Source organism: Atractosteus spatula, chromosome 2, assembly GCF_055471065.1.
Source record: "Atractosteus spatula isolate fAtrSpa1 chromosome 2, fAtrSpa1.hap1, whole genome shotgun sequence".
Taxonomy (NCBI): Eukaryota; Metazoa; Chordata; class Actinopteri; order Semionotiformes; family Lepisosteidae; genus Atractosteus; species Atractosteus spatula.
In genome coordinates this window covers 73,535,956-73,551,731 of record NC_142707.1, presented here as the reverse complement: position 1 = coordinate 73,551,731, position 15,776 = coordinate 73,535,956, and the positions used below count along the sequence as shown (strand labels likewise).

At 35.9% G+C, this 15,776-nt stretch overlaps 2 protein-coding genes across 2 annotated transcripts; both read left to right on the top strand.

Moving 5' to 3' along the window:
- Positions 1-4,732: 4,732 nt before the first annotated feature.
- LOC148840240 (trace amine-associated receptor 13c-like) lies at positions 4,733-5,824 on the top strand. Its single transcript, XM_088936839.1, has one exon. It carries the CDS (start codon positions 4,742-4,744, stop codon positions 5,822-5,824), a length of 1,083 nt encoding a protein of 360 aa, XP_088792965.1. The 5' UTR covers positions 4,733-4,741.
- Positions 5,825-11,255: 5,431 nt separating this feature from the next.
- On the top strand, positions 11,256-12,284 carry LOC148840239 (trace amine-associated receptor 13c-like). The gene has a single exon (XM_088936829.1). The coding sequence runs from the start codon at positions 11,256-11,258 to the stop codon at positions 12,282-12,284; it is 1,029 nt and encodes a 342-aa protein (XP_088792955.1).
- Positions 12,285-15,776: the final 3,492 nt, after the last annotated feature.

Below are 15,776 nucleotides of genomic sequence, written 5' to 3'. Positions count from 1 at the left end.
AACTGGAAGCAACACAGGAGTAAGAGTTTTCATCCCGAGAATTAATTTAGCTCCCAGTGAAACTAACTTGCCGTTTAGGCTGAAGAGAAGACAATTTCCTATAATCTTAGCTTTTGTCATCACAATCTACAAATCTCAGGGTCAGACTTTCAACAAAGTTGGCGTTTCCTACTTGAACCAGTTTTTGCTCATGGATGATTTTACGTAGTAGTTTCCAGGTCCAGAGATGAAAACAAGTTGAAAATCTTCATACAGTAGCTAATGCAGACAGTCAAGGAAAACCTCTACAAGACAACCAAACTTTTACCAAAAATTTTGCACTTAAATCTGTTGCGATAATTTTTGCAATTTTTTGCAATAATTGTAATCTTTTAAAAGACAATGTAGTCTTACATGTAAAAAATTATAAAATTGCACTTTTAGTCATTTTTAAAAATATATTTTCCCACGGACACCTTAGCTAGAAGCGAAGGGAGCCGAGGGAGAGGTTTTTGTAATTACTTCAATATTAATCTTTACTTCTTCTGTGAAGCAGTTTTGGCTAAATATTCACCACAGGTACACTGGTAATATTAATAATAAACATGAATGCTTAAATGAGCTTTAAAATAAAATTGTATAAATATTTAATAATTATATTCTAAAATAAGAAAGTGGTGCTTATAACAGGAGCCGGTCTAGGCTCCCACGAACGTAGTTCAGGACCCTATGCAGACGGTATAATCCGGAAGTAAGTGGAAAGGACATCAGGGAAAACACGATGAGGATCAGGACGGGAGGACAGACAGGGGGGCATGACGACGGTGATCCAGTGCTTGGAAGGCGTGGCGAGGGCAAACAGATCCAGACAGTCCAAAAGAGGGAATCTTGGGCGCAGTCCAAAGTCCAAAACTGGAGGATCCATCCAAGATGAGACAAACACAGTTCAAATCAAGAGCAGGATTCGGAACAGGGACAGGGAATAAAACCAGGGTAACGAGGCCAGGCTCTGAGCCCCGGACTCCGCTGGTCAGGACACCGTGGTGAAACCTGTGCCATCGGGTCTTTCCAGGCGGGCTTCTGGGCGTCAGTCTCCCAGTGCTGAGCCAGGAATAGCGGGAGCGCCTGGCTTAAATAAGGAGACAAAACAGCAGCCAGGTGCACATAATGAAACTAAAATACGAAAGGGTCGGAAAGCCCTTAAGGGATTACGATCGCGACAGCACTGAAGTGTGCGAAAAGGTCTATGTTTATTCACAGCTAAAACACAAGTTATATTTTTAAAAAATTGCCCCTTGGAGTGTTCAGTGTTTTTATTTTTGTGTAGCATAATTGCAGTGGGGGGAGGGTGTGTGGGTAAAGGTTTAGGATGCAATTAATTGGCACTCTCTTCACACATGAAGAAGGCTCCACTGCTGAAACATTATGTTTATTCTCTTTTCAGCATGGAATAGATCTTTACTTGTTCCTTTGTAACCTACTCGAACTCTCTGTTCTTGTCTGAGAAGGCTTTGGAGCAGTTTACAACTATTTTTATTTTCTTTGTGATGCAACTTTGAAGTGCAATGGTAAATGAAATTGTAAATAAAATGACACCGTCAATTGTAAATATTATGACATTTATATTGACTTTTTTTTATTAATTTTATATATCACAGTATATTAAATATTCACTTGACATGATCATGATCTTTTAAGTATCCTCGTGGCTCCACCACCCCTCGGACAGACTGACAAAGCATTTTGGTGGGGTTAACGATCCAGCAATTGCAAAGGATGCAACTACAGCAGCCACAGATAAATAAAAACAAAGTTTTTTTTTCCTCCAGAGTAGGACACTAGAGAAATTATATTCATTAAACACCATTCAAGTTTCACTCTCTTGTGTAACAATCGTTACTTTGCCAAAATATGAAGCTTCTTAATTTTTGAAGTATTCACTGCCAATAAGTTTCTTAGGAGGCTCAGGTCCTTCAATGTGTGTAGTAAGATGCTACACATGTTCTATCAGTCGGTGGTAGCGAGTGCCATTTTCTACGCAGTGGTGTGCTGGGGCTCTGGGATTAGAGCAGTAGATTCCAAAAGGCTGAACAAGCTCATCAGGAGAGCAAGCTCTGTCATTGGGTTTGACCTGGACTCCTTGGAGGTAGTGGCTGAGAGGAGAATGATGTCCAAACTAGAGGCCATCATGGACAACTTCTCCCATCCCCTCTATGACAGGCTTGCAGGAATGAAGAGCACGTTCAGCAATAGACTGATTCATCCACGGTGCGACAGGGAGCGCTACAGGAGGTCATTCTTGCCGTCTGCCATAAGACTGTACAACGCATCCACCTTGCGTCTTGGCAGAGGCAACATCGACAGCGACCTGTTTCTGGACTAAACGCATCTACACATCTACTGCTACATCTGTTCTCTTTCTTTTTCTTTTCTTTTTCCCGTTTACAACCACTTTTTGTGCAATATATGCCAGGGACCTGTGCAATACATTTATATTTATATCTATAGTTACATCTATATTTATATTCATATGTGTGAAATAAGTGTGATACCATTTTCTGTGTACTGTTCTGTTCTAGTTTGTTCTTGTGCGTCCGGACTGTGAGTAACTCTTGTATGTATTGTACTATTATTATATAATTCGTTACACTGTGGCTGTGTTGTGTGTGTTAAGCTACTGTTGCACTGCAATTTCCCTCACGGGATCAATAAAGTATGTATCTATCTATCTAAAACCATCATCATCATGCTGTATTTACTGTATATATAGTAGATTTATATAGTATACCCTCGGTTGATTGCACACTATTGGTTGAGAATATCTGTGGATATAACTTCATGTGATTCGCACATGTGTAAGGACTCCAGGATAGGAGTAATGTGATCCTGGTCAGGATTCTGGCTATTGAATTTTAGACATATTTGAGTATGTTCAATGTGGATTTAGAAACCCCAGCAAGTAGAGAGTTAGTCGATTCGGGAGAAGACAAATGTGTTGATCAGCTTTTCAGCCACAGTAATGATAACAGGACTTAGCAGGAAGACATTCCTATTGTAACTATGGTAACCAGTGTAACTTAGCCACACCCATCAACCCGTTACATGCAAACTGCAAACTGCAAGCTGCAAACTGGTGGAAAATCAGTTCCACCTTTACATTTTTAACAATCATATACCTTATTAAGTATAGAATATTGAAGTCCATTCCACATGTGATGTCTTCAATCAGTCTTGGAGAATTCTGTCTCAGGTCTTAGTGATGTAAATCTTGCTTCCTTGTATCTTTCGATTGTTTCGCTTGTCTCAACCTCATCTCTCAGATATTCCTGTCTACTGTCTCCTCATTTCTTCCCAGTTACAAATTCTGCAATATTTTGGATTACTTGTCTGGATTGTAATTACTTTTACTGCATTGCAATTGTAATTTTGCTTTGTAACTCTGCTATCTGGTTTCGAGGTCTGTTACCATCTTTGACTTCTCCTTTGGACATTGATTGCTACCTTATTTTTTGGACATCGGCATCACCCTGCATTTGTATTTTTTCAAGTCTCCAATCACTGTTCACCTTCAGGTATGAGTAGTAACCTTACTGTCTGTTCAGCAGACAACATGGGTCTGCTGATGTCATTTTCTGCAAGCAGGGAGATGTCCATCTGTGTCAATACTCCTCTACCAACACTCCTCTAGCTGCCTGTGAGAAGTTATTTGATGTTATTGGGCTGTTATTTAGCCCAAAGAAAGCAACTATTTTTTTTAAAACAAACTGCCACTGGTGTTAAATTATATGATTGGTTTTGGAACAATAATAAATGTAATGCAATATAAACCATAAAAATGTAAACAATTTGCCGTATCTGTGTTTACAGTGGTTTGCCCTAGTTGTGGAGGATGCATTTAGAGTTTATAAGAGTAATGTAAATTGACAATTAATTTCAAGACAAGATTTCACATTTTTTACATCTGATCCCACATTTTTTTATAAATTGTTTTATTTATAGAATTTTGTGACTATAATCTAAAGCTCTGGTGTGATATTTAAATATAATTATAGGTGTGTGTGTGTGCTGTTCATTAATGTAACTGGTGTGAAATTCAGAGTAATGACATATTTCCTTAGGTAGAATGTCTACTTTTTACTTTTGAATGCCTGAGTAATGTTAAGATGAGATACTTTTGTACTTTTAATAAAGTAGATTTTGAGAAGGAAACTTTTACTGAGTTACTGTACATGTTTTTGAAAGTAACAGTACTTTTACTGAAGTAACACATTTCAATACCTTTTACATCCTGTTTTATACATTTGCTTTTATTGCTCATAGGGTCCTAGGTAGTAAACTAACATGTTTCCTTTCACACTTCTAAAAACTTAGAAAATATCAGATCCTTTAGGGTGGTTTCATTAATGGAGATAGCACAAATATATCCAGTCCTCAAGATAATATCTGAGTAAAACAGATGAGCTCTGCTGAGCCCTTTTCACAGCTTCCCTAATTAACCAACACAAAGATTTACACACACCAACACAGAAGCGCAATAGCAGCAGGAGGGGCTACTAAAAACTCCTTATAAATGGAGGAGAAACAAAGACGAGAGTTGTCATGTTTCAATCTCTGAATTTACTGCATTTTACGTTTAAATAGGGCTAAGAGCATTTTTTAAAGTTAGAGAGTGGAACACCGAATGTCTTTCTTTCTGCAGTTTTTGGTGTTTCTGGTGTTTTTGATTCAACATTTTTTTTCTTATAAAATAGAATGCAATAAAATGGAAGGACATCAAATACTGCAATACTGTTTTCCATCTGATAATACATCTTGCCGAAAAGAAACTCGATCTGCAGTTGTTAATGTCATTTTATATGTTTTCTTTATATCAGTGGTGATACTGACAGTGTGTGGAAACCTGATGGTGATCATCTCTATCTCTCACTTCAAGCAGCTCCACACACCAACCAACCTCCTCCTGCTTTCTCTGGCTGTGGCAGACTTTCTAATTGGTCTGATTGTAATGCCATTTGAAATGATTAGATATATAGAAACCTGCTGGTATTTTGGGTGGACATTTTGTACTATTTTCTACTCAATTCTCTCCATTCTTACGGTCGTTTCTCTTATTAATGTTGTATTCATAAGTATTGTTCGATATTTTGCCATGTGTGACCCACTTCGATATTCTAATAAAATAACAAGTAATGTAATGTATTCATGTATAATATTAATTTGGTCATTCTCTATTCTTTATGTGTTGATGGTAGTTATTTTTAATATTAATTTTAGAAATACTGAAGAGGTGAATGCCTGTCATGGAGAATGTGTTTTTGAAATGAGTGCACCCTGGGTGATAGTTGACATTCTAGTTTCTTTTATTTTGCCCTGCACTGTTATGATAGCGCTATATATAAAAATATTCATTGTTGCTAAAAGGCATGCACAATTGATCTGTTCTGTTACTGAACACAAAACCTGTAAACACAGAAACAGAAGTAAAGTTTCCAAAAGATCTGAAAGAAAAGCAGCCAAAACATTAGGAATTGTGGTGGCCGTATTCCTTCTGTGTTTCGTACCATATTATATTGGCTGTCTAGTGGAAGAAAAACTTAGTGTTTCTTCTTCAGCTGCAGTAACTAATTCCTTAATTTTTGTTGCAAATATAAACTCTGCAATAAATCCTATTATTTATGCTTTGTTTTATCCCTGGTTTCAGAAGTCAGTGAAAGAAATATTAAAATTCAGGATCTGTGATGCAGCATCTGCTCTAATTTGTTTCCTGAAAATCATTGAATTTAACATGCAGATTTTATGTAAATGTGTTTCTTTGTTTATGATCATTATTCGGAATGAAAAATGAAGTAAACAAATGCAGGAAGTTGACACAGGATATTGCAAATACCTGCATTTGTTCATTAGTTGAATGATGTTACCTTATAATGTCATGTTCTTCACATTTTTTGTTTCATTAACCATTTATATGAACATTATAAATTATCATTTGGCTTTATAATGTTAATGAGAGGCTAATGAAAACATAAAATAAACCAATTCCCATACTGTTCACATTACTGAGCATTACTGAAACCATGACACCACAAATGACTAAGCCTAATTTGCTCTACTTACTGTATTTCATCCAGACACCCCTGATGTAAAGAAATGTCTCCTGTTCAGAATTCACTTTCCCTGGTTCTCTACTTCACTACTCTGAGTGGTGATTCTGAAGATGTTTGTAGGTTTCATTTTTTCAGCAATTTTGATTTGAAGGGTTCTGATACATTCAAATCAATCAGATCTATTTATAGTATATTTTGTTCAACAATAAAAAATGATTAAATTAATTTAACCTGTCATTGAATGATTTTTTGAACCCACGAATATACAGTGCCCTCTGGATGAATTAATTTAAATGAATTAACTCATAGTGAATTAGAATAAGACATTGAATTACAGAATCAGTTATAGAGTATTTACGTAATGTGTCTTGCTTAAACAATTTTAAAAATGTTATACTGTAATCTAATAAGAATCGCACTGCATAGAGCCAAGTCACATTTGTTATAAATAACACAAGAAAACACAAAGGTCCAATTTATTTATAGCCTTCTATTAGTATTTTGTAAAAATTTTTGTATTTTGTAGAGATCAAACTGACTTGACATTTCATGTAATGTTCTATGGGGGTTTGAAAATTCAGGGAGAGAAGTTATCAATATTTTTTCATGTGGAATAGTTATTCTTCAGATTATTTCATTTTCATTAGTGAACAATAATATTGAGTTAGAATTACATGTTCAATTCAATTAAATGTAATATATTCTGCACCGTAATGATCTACCCAATATTTCACTCCCTGCAAAAGGGAACACATGATTATGCTTGTTAGAAAACCTGCAAATACCTGGTTTCAAATGAGACACCCCTTTTAATGCATTAACTTCGCAGGAGGTCAATACAGCAATACGTACAGAACCAAGTCTAATATCGATGAGGCATTTAGGTCTAAAATAAATAAACAACAATCACAGCTTCTAATTGATTGTGGAAGATACCAACAGTTTCAACAAGGATCTAGGGATCATTGGTGTAAAACTAATTAGCAGGTGATTGAGATAACAATGCATCGCCCACTGAGTGAAATGTTTTTTTACAAGTGTAAAAAGAGCTAAATGTGTCTCTTCAGTTTACAGAGAAATCCACCAGACCCTCACAACATTGTCCAATAATACTATAATGCATACAGCCGACATTACAGGTTACGCGAGCTGGCTTATTTCCCTGTGAATAGCAGGGACCGCAGCCACAAGGCTGATGGGTGATTTCCCTTTAGCTCAACTGGCTGGGTCCCTGTTGAGTGACGCTGGAGGCCCGGGTTGAAGTCCCCAGCGGTGGGGGGCTGACCTGAAGCGGCAGCGGCGAGGGTGCATACCCACGTGAACCTGAGAGCACTACAATACTCTTCTTGTGTCTAATTTTTAGTTTAGCAGGATTTGTGCAATAAGCACATTGTTTAATGGGGATTACCCACATCTATTATCACTGTACAACACTACTTCAGGTGGCGTAGCCACGTCAGTCTGGGTAGTCTGCAAAGGAACAAGTAATAGGTTTATTCCATGCTGAAAAGAGAAGAGAGAAAACACAACATTTCGGCTGTGAAGCCTTCTTCAGGTGTGAGGGTCTTCAGCTCAAAATGAAACACTTGGAGTTTGTAATGTAGGGCGCTCTGAACGAGTTAAACTTTGATGAGGGCTTGCCAGTGCGGTGACGTCATTGCCTTTCATATGAATAGGAGGGACCTGGTCCGTCAGGGTTGAAGGCAGATCTCACTGTAGCTCTACTGGCTGCTTCCCTGTTAAGTGACGCTGGAGGCCCAGGTTTGATTCCCCAGCTGGTAGGGCTTGAGCCCGAAAGCACTACATTATTAATTCTATCTTCCGTGTCGCATTAACTAACTCTTCAGTTTATTCCGCCAGACAGTACATGAATATAATTATATTGTTATTAATTTCTTTAGATACGCGATTCCATATTATATTCCCCGTTAATCAAATTCTAAAAGTATGCTTTTGTTACGCCGATAACGAGCAAATTCACAGAAAAGGTTAAAACACTATTACTTTTCACAAAGTATATAAACTTAATATGGTCAGAAGGAGCACATAAAAATGTTTCCAAAATAACCACATGTAAGACTTTGATGCTTAAAATGTTTAAGGAGAAAGTGGAATACTAGTGTGTATTTTTTCTTTAAAATACCAATACCAGCCATATACAGTTTACATAATATGTTTATGTTCCTAAATTAATATCATTTATGAGCATGTGAAAGGCATGGTGAATCGGAGATTCTCAAAACTTACTTTGTATGATTGGAAACAAATGCGTGATCGGATCAACGAAATGCTGTGGTGTTACTTTTTGCCAATGAAAAAACAAAGTATTTTCATTTACAAAGACAGTTACAAAGAAAGTGGACCAGGGTAATACTTTGAGTTTACAGCTTTTCCAAGGTCATTCATTATTAATATTATTGGTAATATGTTTGGTAAAGACTTTGTTGCATAAAATATTTGTGCATAATTAAAATATTTTTGATAAAGGTGGTAGGTTGTGTACTTTTATCCAACTGAGCAATCTTGCTTTTATAAAATATACGAACTTTTTAATGTTTAATGTTTAACATGCTGTAATACACAGTTTAAAATTAAAAGTCTAAAGAGTATACAACTTAAATTCTTAATTGGATAAAGATTGTTCCTCAGCAGTGATCAGGATTCGAAACCGGATGTTTTCTGGTGACAGCTCAAAAGCTGTTCATGAGAGTTTAAGCTTTATTAGCTCCACCTGGCGGTTTTACAAGGTGATTCCGAATACTATTAACTTAATATTTGCATGCGGTAAAATGTGGTATGACATGATAGAACGCATTATGATGCGACATGCCCACCACGTTGTACCGCAGCGTACCTCGCTCCTTTTGAATGGCTGCATCTGTAGCCCTTTCCTGAATCTCGCTTACACTTCGGGCAATTTTAGTTCCAAGTATCATTGTAGTCTCCACTGAATGATCTTGAGTAGTATCTTGCTGGCGTGTGAGATCAAAGCAATTGTGCAATCATTTCCACAGTCAGTCAGATAACCTTTCTTCAGGATTGGGATTAAAACAGATCTTTTCCAGTCAGTCGGCAATGATGTTGTCTTCCACATTCCCTGGCAAAAACTTGTAAGTATTGTAACAGCTGCCTCTGATTGCTGTAATACTTTAATGGAAATGCCATCAATGCCTGGTGCTTTGTTCTTTGATAAGGCTTTCAATGCTGCTTCTACTTCTTCTTTCATCACCAACAATGATCATAAGGTACAGGTTGAAACGGCTGTTGATCTACTTAATCTTTATGGTATAATGACTCGATATATTCTTTCCACCTTTTCTTGATCTTCTCAGCATCATTAATCCTTGAACGTCTTTTAACATTCCATTTAACATTCCAGTTCGAGACTGGAATTTTCTCTTTAGCTCTCATTATTTTAGGAAAGCCAATCTTGTTCTTCCTCTAATATTTTCTAATTGTATTTCCTTACACACAACGCTGTAATACTTCTCTTTGTCACGTCTTACGGCACATTGGAAATTTCTACTAAGTTCCACAGCTGCCTCTCTTTCTCCTCTGGCTCTAGCTTCTCTACGTTTCTGGGCAATTTTCAAGGTCTTGCCAGTCATCCATTTTGGCCGATTTTCTTTGAGCACAACTTTCTTGATGTCTTCTCATAGATGGTAGTGGTAACTAAATATAAAAAAGTACACAACAGGATTCCACCTTATTCATGAACAGTTTATGCATCAAAATCTTTATCTCGGTAACTTACGGTGGGTATTTTGGAAAAGTTTTAACGTGCCTGTTCAAACTATATAAAGTTTATATACTGTTCTTCATAAAAAGCTAGAATGTTTTAGTCTTTTCTTAGAACACGTAATAAGAACACATACTTGTTGTTATTGTAAAAAAAGTACTGATTTAATACCACTTGATAGGGAATAATATTATGGAATCACGTATCTAAACAGTAAAAAATATTAATTGTGGATCCTTTGGAAACATTTTGACATGCTCATTCAAATCCCAAAGAGAACATTGCTTTGATTTTCTTTTACACAGCCAGATATATAAAATAGTTTATTATTATAGCTTGTTGTGAATGTGATGTGCCTCTTTCAGGTTTATATCCGGGTTGAGAATATCTACATTTTGAATAAATGCAAATTTCAGTAATGAGTAATCAGGAAACAATTTAACTTTAAATTTTGATTATAAAAATATATTTCACACATATTGGAAAGTAGTGTAGTGGCTTTAAAACCATACAGTTAAATCTTGTATTTACAGTGTATAATATTGGTATATGTATGTACCAATTATATTATACTATAGTTGATTAATGCACAGTACAATATAATGAGACAACTTTTAGCATGGAACTGCACAACGAGCAATGAAGAAGTGTGCAAGAGACTATAAATTCAGCCCAATCCCCCAAGAAAAACTGCCTATTCAAAATAACAAACGCAGCAGGAGATACAGTATTACCCCCACCCTTTGTTACAAACAATGTTTGTTGAAAGGAGTAGGGAGCTGTTTTACATGCATAGGCTGTAAAGGAGTAAGTGAAGTTTAACAAAAGGCAATCAACAATCAAATGGCCTGTTTTATAAAAACACTCATTTTTCCTGTACTGTAGTTTTAAATGTGAGCTACATATCAACTACTAGGAAGAAAAAAGGGCAGCAAAAAAATTAGATTTTAAAATTTATAATTTAAAAATATGCACAGTGGCATTAAAATCCACTTTCTTTGTAAACATTTTATGCATCAAAGTCTTTAACTTGGTCACTTACTGTGTTTTTTTTTGGAAAAGGTTTGACCCTTACTGATGTTAAACTTTTATGGATGGCTGTTTTTGATAAAAAAATATCACAACTATAGCTACTACCCAAGTAAGGTAGGACAGAAGATTAATGAGATCTCTGATGAGGTCTCTTCACTCTTCACAACATCTTAATTAATCAAAACAAATACACTCATACCCACAGGCAAGCACAGTAACAGCCGGAGGGGCTACTAGAAATACTTTATAAATCGAGGAGAAGCAAAGAAGATACTAGCAATACAATAGCTTTTTATCTTTGAGTAGAACTAGTAGCATTTTTAAGGATACCGCAAGGCAGAATTCCTTGCTGCAATTTCCAGTGTAGTTTTTGAGTGAACATTTTCTTTTTTTCTCATATAATGGAGTTAAATGAAGTGGAAGGACATCAAATAGTGCAGTACTGTTTTTCTTCTGACAATACATCTTGCCAAAAAGAAACTCGATCCACAGCTGTTTACGTAATTTTATATGTTTTCTTTATATCAGAGGTGATGCTGACAGTGTGTGGAAACCTGTTGGTGATCATCTCTGTATATCACTTCAAGCAGCTCCACACACCAACCAACCTCCTCCTGCTCTCTCTGGCTGTGGCAGACTTTCTAATTGGGCTGATTGTGATGCCTTTTGCAATGATCAGATATATAGAAACTTGCTGGTATTTTGGGAGGATATTTTGTATAATTTTCTACTCAGTTTTCTTAATTCTTACAGTTGCTTCTCTTATTAATGTTGTATTCATAAGTATTGATCGATATGTTGCTGTGTGTGATCCACTGCGATATTCTAACAAAATAACAGTTAATGTCATGTGCCAATGTATAATATTTATGTGGTCATTCTCTGTACTTTACATGTTGATCATTATTATTGGTAATATTAATTTTGTAAAGTCTGTAGGTGAAAATGTCTGTCTAGGAGAATGTGTTTTTGAAATTAGTGCATCCTGGGTGATAGTTGACATGATAGCTACTTTTATTTTGCCTTGCTCTGTTATGATAGCTCTCTATATGAAAATATTTATTGTTGCCAAAAGGCACGCACAATTGATCAAAATGATAACTGAGCAACTGACCTATCAAAATGGAAGCAATGGTAAAGTTTCCAGAAGATCTGAAATTAAAGCAGCCAAAACATTAGGAATCGTAATGGCTATATTCCTCACGTGTTACTTGCCATATTACATTGGCAGTCTAGTTCAAGGAGATTTTAGTGACTCTTCTTCAGTTACTAATTCATTAATATTTGTTATCAATGTAAGCTCTGCAATTAACCCTATTATTTATGCTTTGTTTTATCCGTGGTTTCAAAAGTCAGTGAAAGAAATATTAAAGTTCAGGATATGTGATGGAGCATCTGATCTAATTAATTTGCTCCCCGAAAATCACTGAAGTTTGCATAGTAAACGATAGCATGTCTTATGCAAAAGTATTTGTTTATGTCCATTGTTCAGACATACTAATGAAGGTAAAAATATATAGAAGTGGAAAGAGCATTTTGCAAATGTGTATGTGGTTTTTAGTGGAAAAATGTTTCTTTCTAATGGTATGTATTCATTTTCATTTCACTAAATATCTACATTAACATGGGTAAATTTTCATTAATTTAGAATGTTAATGGAAGGGAGATGAATACATAAAATAATTCATTTGCCACACTGCTCACATTTTATTATTTTGTAATATTCTATATTTTGTATACTGATGCAGCCATTCAAAATTCATGGTACCGCATGTAGTTACCCACAGATCACAACATTGTACTGTGGTATGTGATTGGCTGGCCAACATGATCAAGAGGGTGGTGGTGCATTGGTTGTTAGTGAAAAGAGTTAATCATTTAATCTCTTTACTGTGCATGTTTTAATCTGCTTAGTATTAAATATTTATAAAGAATTTTACAACTAAAGGGAAACTTTAGTAGCTGAGCATAAAAAGAAGAGAAGCACAACGCATCTGATGATCATAAACAATATTAATTTAGGAACATAAACATATTATGTAAACTGTATATGGCTGGTATTGGTTGTTTAAATAAAAATTACACACCAGTATTCCACTTTCTTCCTAAACATTTTAAGCATCAAAGTCTTTCATTCAGTTACATGTGGTTATTTTGGAAACATTTTTACGTTCTCCTTCTGACTATATTAAGTTTATCTACAGTGGTGTGAAAAAGTGTTTGCCCCCTTCCTGATTTCTTATTTTTTTGCATGTTTGTCACACTGAAATGTTTCAGATCATCAAACAAATTGAAATATTAGACAAAGATAACACAAGTAAACACAAAATGCAGTTTTTAAATGAAGGTTTTTATTATTAAGGGAAAAAAAATCCAAACCTACATGGCCCTGTGTGAAAAAGTGATTGCCCCCCCTGTTAAAACATAAATCAACTGTGGTTTATCACATCTTTGGAAAGCTGAGTTCAATTTCTCTAGCCACACCCAGGCCTGATTACTGCCACACCTGTTCTCAATCAAGAAATCACTTAAATAGGACCTGCCTGACAAAGTGAAGTAGACCAAAAGATCCTCAAAAGCTAGACATCATGCTGCGATCCAAAGAAATTCAGGAACAAATGAGAAACAGAGTAATTGAGATTTATCAGTCTGGAAAAGGTTATAAAGCCATTTCTAAAGCTTTGGGACTCCAGCGAACCACAGTGAGAGCCATTATCCACAAATGGCGAAAACATGGAACAGTGGTGAACCTTCCCAGGAGTGGCCGGCCGACCAAAATTACCCCAAGAGCGCAGCGATGACTCATCCAAGAGGTCACAAAAAACTCCACAACAACATCCAAAGAACTGCAGGCTTCACTTGCCTCAGTTAAGGTCACTGTTCATGACTCCACCATAAGAAAGAGACTGGGCAAAAATGGCCTGCATGGCAGAGTTCCAAGACGAAAACCACTGCTGAGCAAAAAGAACATAAAGGCTCATCTCAGTTTTGCCAGAAAACATCTTGATGATCCCCAAGACTTTTGGGAAAATACTCTGTGGACTGACGAGACAAAAGTTGAACTTTTTGGAAGTATGTCCCATTACATCTGGCATAAAAATAACACAGCATTTCAGAAAAGGAACATCATACCAACAGTAAAATATGGTGGTGGTAGTGTGATGGTCTAGGGCTGTTTTGCTGCTTCAGGACCTGGAAGACTTGCTGTGGTAAATGGAACCATGAATTCTGCTGTCTACCAAAAAATCCTGAAGGAGAATGTCCGGCCATCTGTTCGTGACCTCAAGCTGAAGTGCACTTCTGCAGCAGGACAATGATCCAAAACACACCAGCAAGTCCACCTCTGAATGGCTTAAGAAAAACAAAATGAAGACTTTGGAGTGGCCTAGTCAAAGTCCTGACCTGAATCCGATTGAGATGTTGTGGCATGACCTTAAAAAAGCGGTTAAGGCTCGAAAACCCTCCAATGTGGCTGAATTACAACAATTCTGCAAAGATGAGTGGGCCAAAATTTCCTCCACAGCGCTGTAAAAGACTCATTGCCAGTTATCGCAAACGCTTGATTACAGTTGTTGCTGCTAAGGGTGGCCCAACCAGTTATTAGGTTTAGGGGGCAATCACTTTTTCACACAGGGCCATGTAGGTTTGGATTTTTTTTTCCCTTAATAATAAAAACCTTCATTTAAAAACTGCATTTTGTGTTTACTTGTGTTATCTTTGTCTAATATGTCAATTTGTTTGATGATCTGAAACATTTCAGTGTGACAAACATGCAAAAAAAATAGGAAATCAGGAAGGAGGCAAGCACTTTTTCACACCACTGTACTTTGTAAAAAGTTATAATGTTTGAACCCTTTTTGCGAATACGTTAACGAATCGTTATCGCAGTAAACAAAAGCATGCTTTTTAGAATTTGATTAATATGGAATATAATATGTAATTGCATATCTAACGAAATTAATAATGATATAATTATATTCATATACTGTAGCTCAAAATCTGCTAAACATCTGACACAAGAAGAGTATTATTGGACAATGTTGTGAGGCTCTAGCGGAATTTCTCTGTAAACTGAAGAGTTTATAGAGGAGACCCTTTGGGTATTGCCTCTTTTAACACTTGTAAAAAAGAACTTTCCACTCAGTGGGCGATGCATTGTCATTCTCAATCACCTAATAATTCGTTTCACACCACGGGAAGACGTGGTGGGAAGACGTTTCACACCACGGGAAGGAGAATGTGATTGCACTGTATCTGTACGAAATATGTGTTGTGTTTAAAATGTTTAATTTAAAAGTTTAAAAAATTACATCTTACACAAAGATTCTAAGATGATCACAAGTAAGTTTATGTCTAATGGTCTAATCCCATTATACCCATTTTGATTAAAATTGCAAACCTGTGTTTAATTAAATGCCTTTATTGATTCACAATCTGACAATGCAATTGAAATCGTTATCTTTGTCTAAGTCCCTTAATTAACTTTAAGCATAGCTTTCGCCATTTAGATTTATTTTTCATACCATCGCTAAACAAAGCAGGAGCGTATTGTACTTCCTCATGGGATCACATGTGGAAAGATTAGATTGTAATTGTTTTTACTTTTTAAATACATTTTAGAAAAGTGTCATCTATACAAAAAAGTTGTATTTATTTAATACCACTTGATAGTTATATTAATAGAGATAGGAATTCAAGTTATATACTGTTTAGACTTTTAATCATTTTAAACTGTATTACAGCATATTAAACATTAAACATGAAAATGTCGGTATATTTTATAAAAGTACACAACCTTCCACCTTCATCATAAATATTTTAATTATGCATGAATACTGAGATAGATAGTTTTAGTAAATATGTTGACAACTATCTGAATTTTTGCAAGATAAAATTGTATCCAGCTGTGAATTGGCTACGTG

Coding starts and splice junctions, on each gene's coding strand:
- LOC148840240 (XM_088936839.1), top strand. CDS start 4,742: ATGGAAGGACATCAAATACTGCAATACTGTTTTCCATCTGATAATACA.
- LOC148840239 (XM_088936829.1), top strand. CDS start 11,256: ATGGAGTTAAATGAAGTGGAAGGACATCAAATAGTGCAGTACTGTTTT.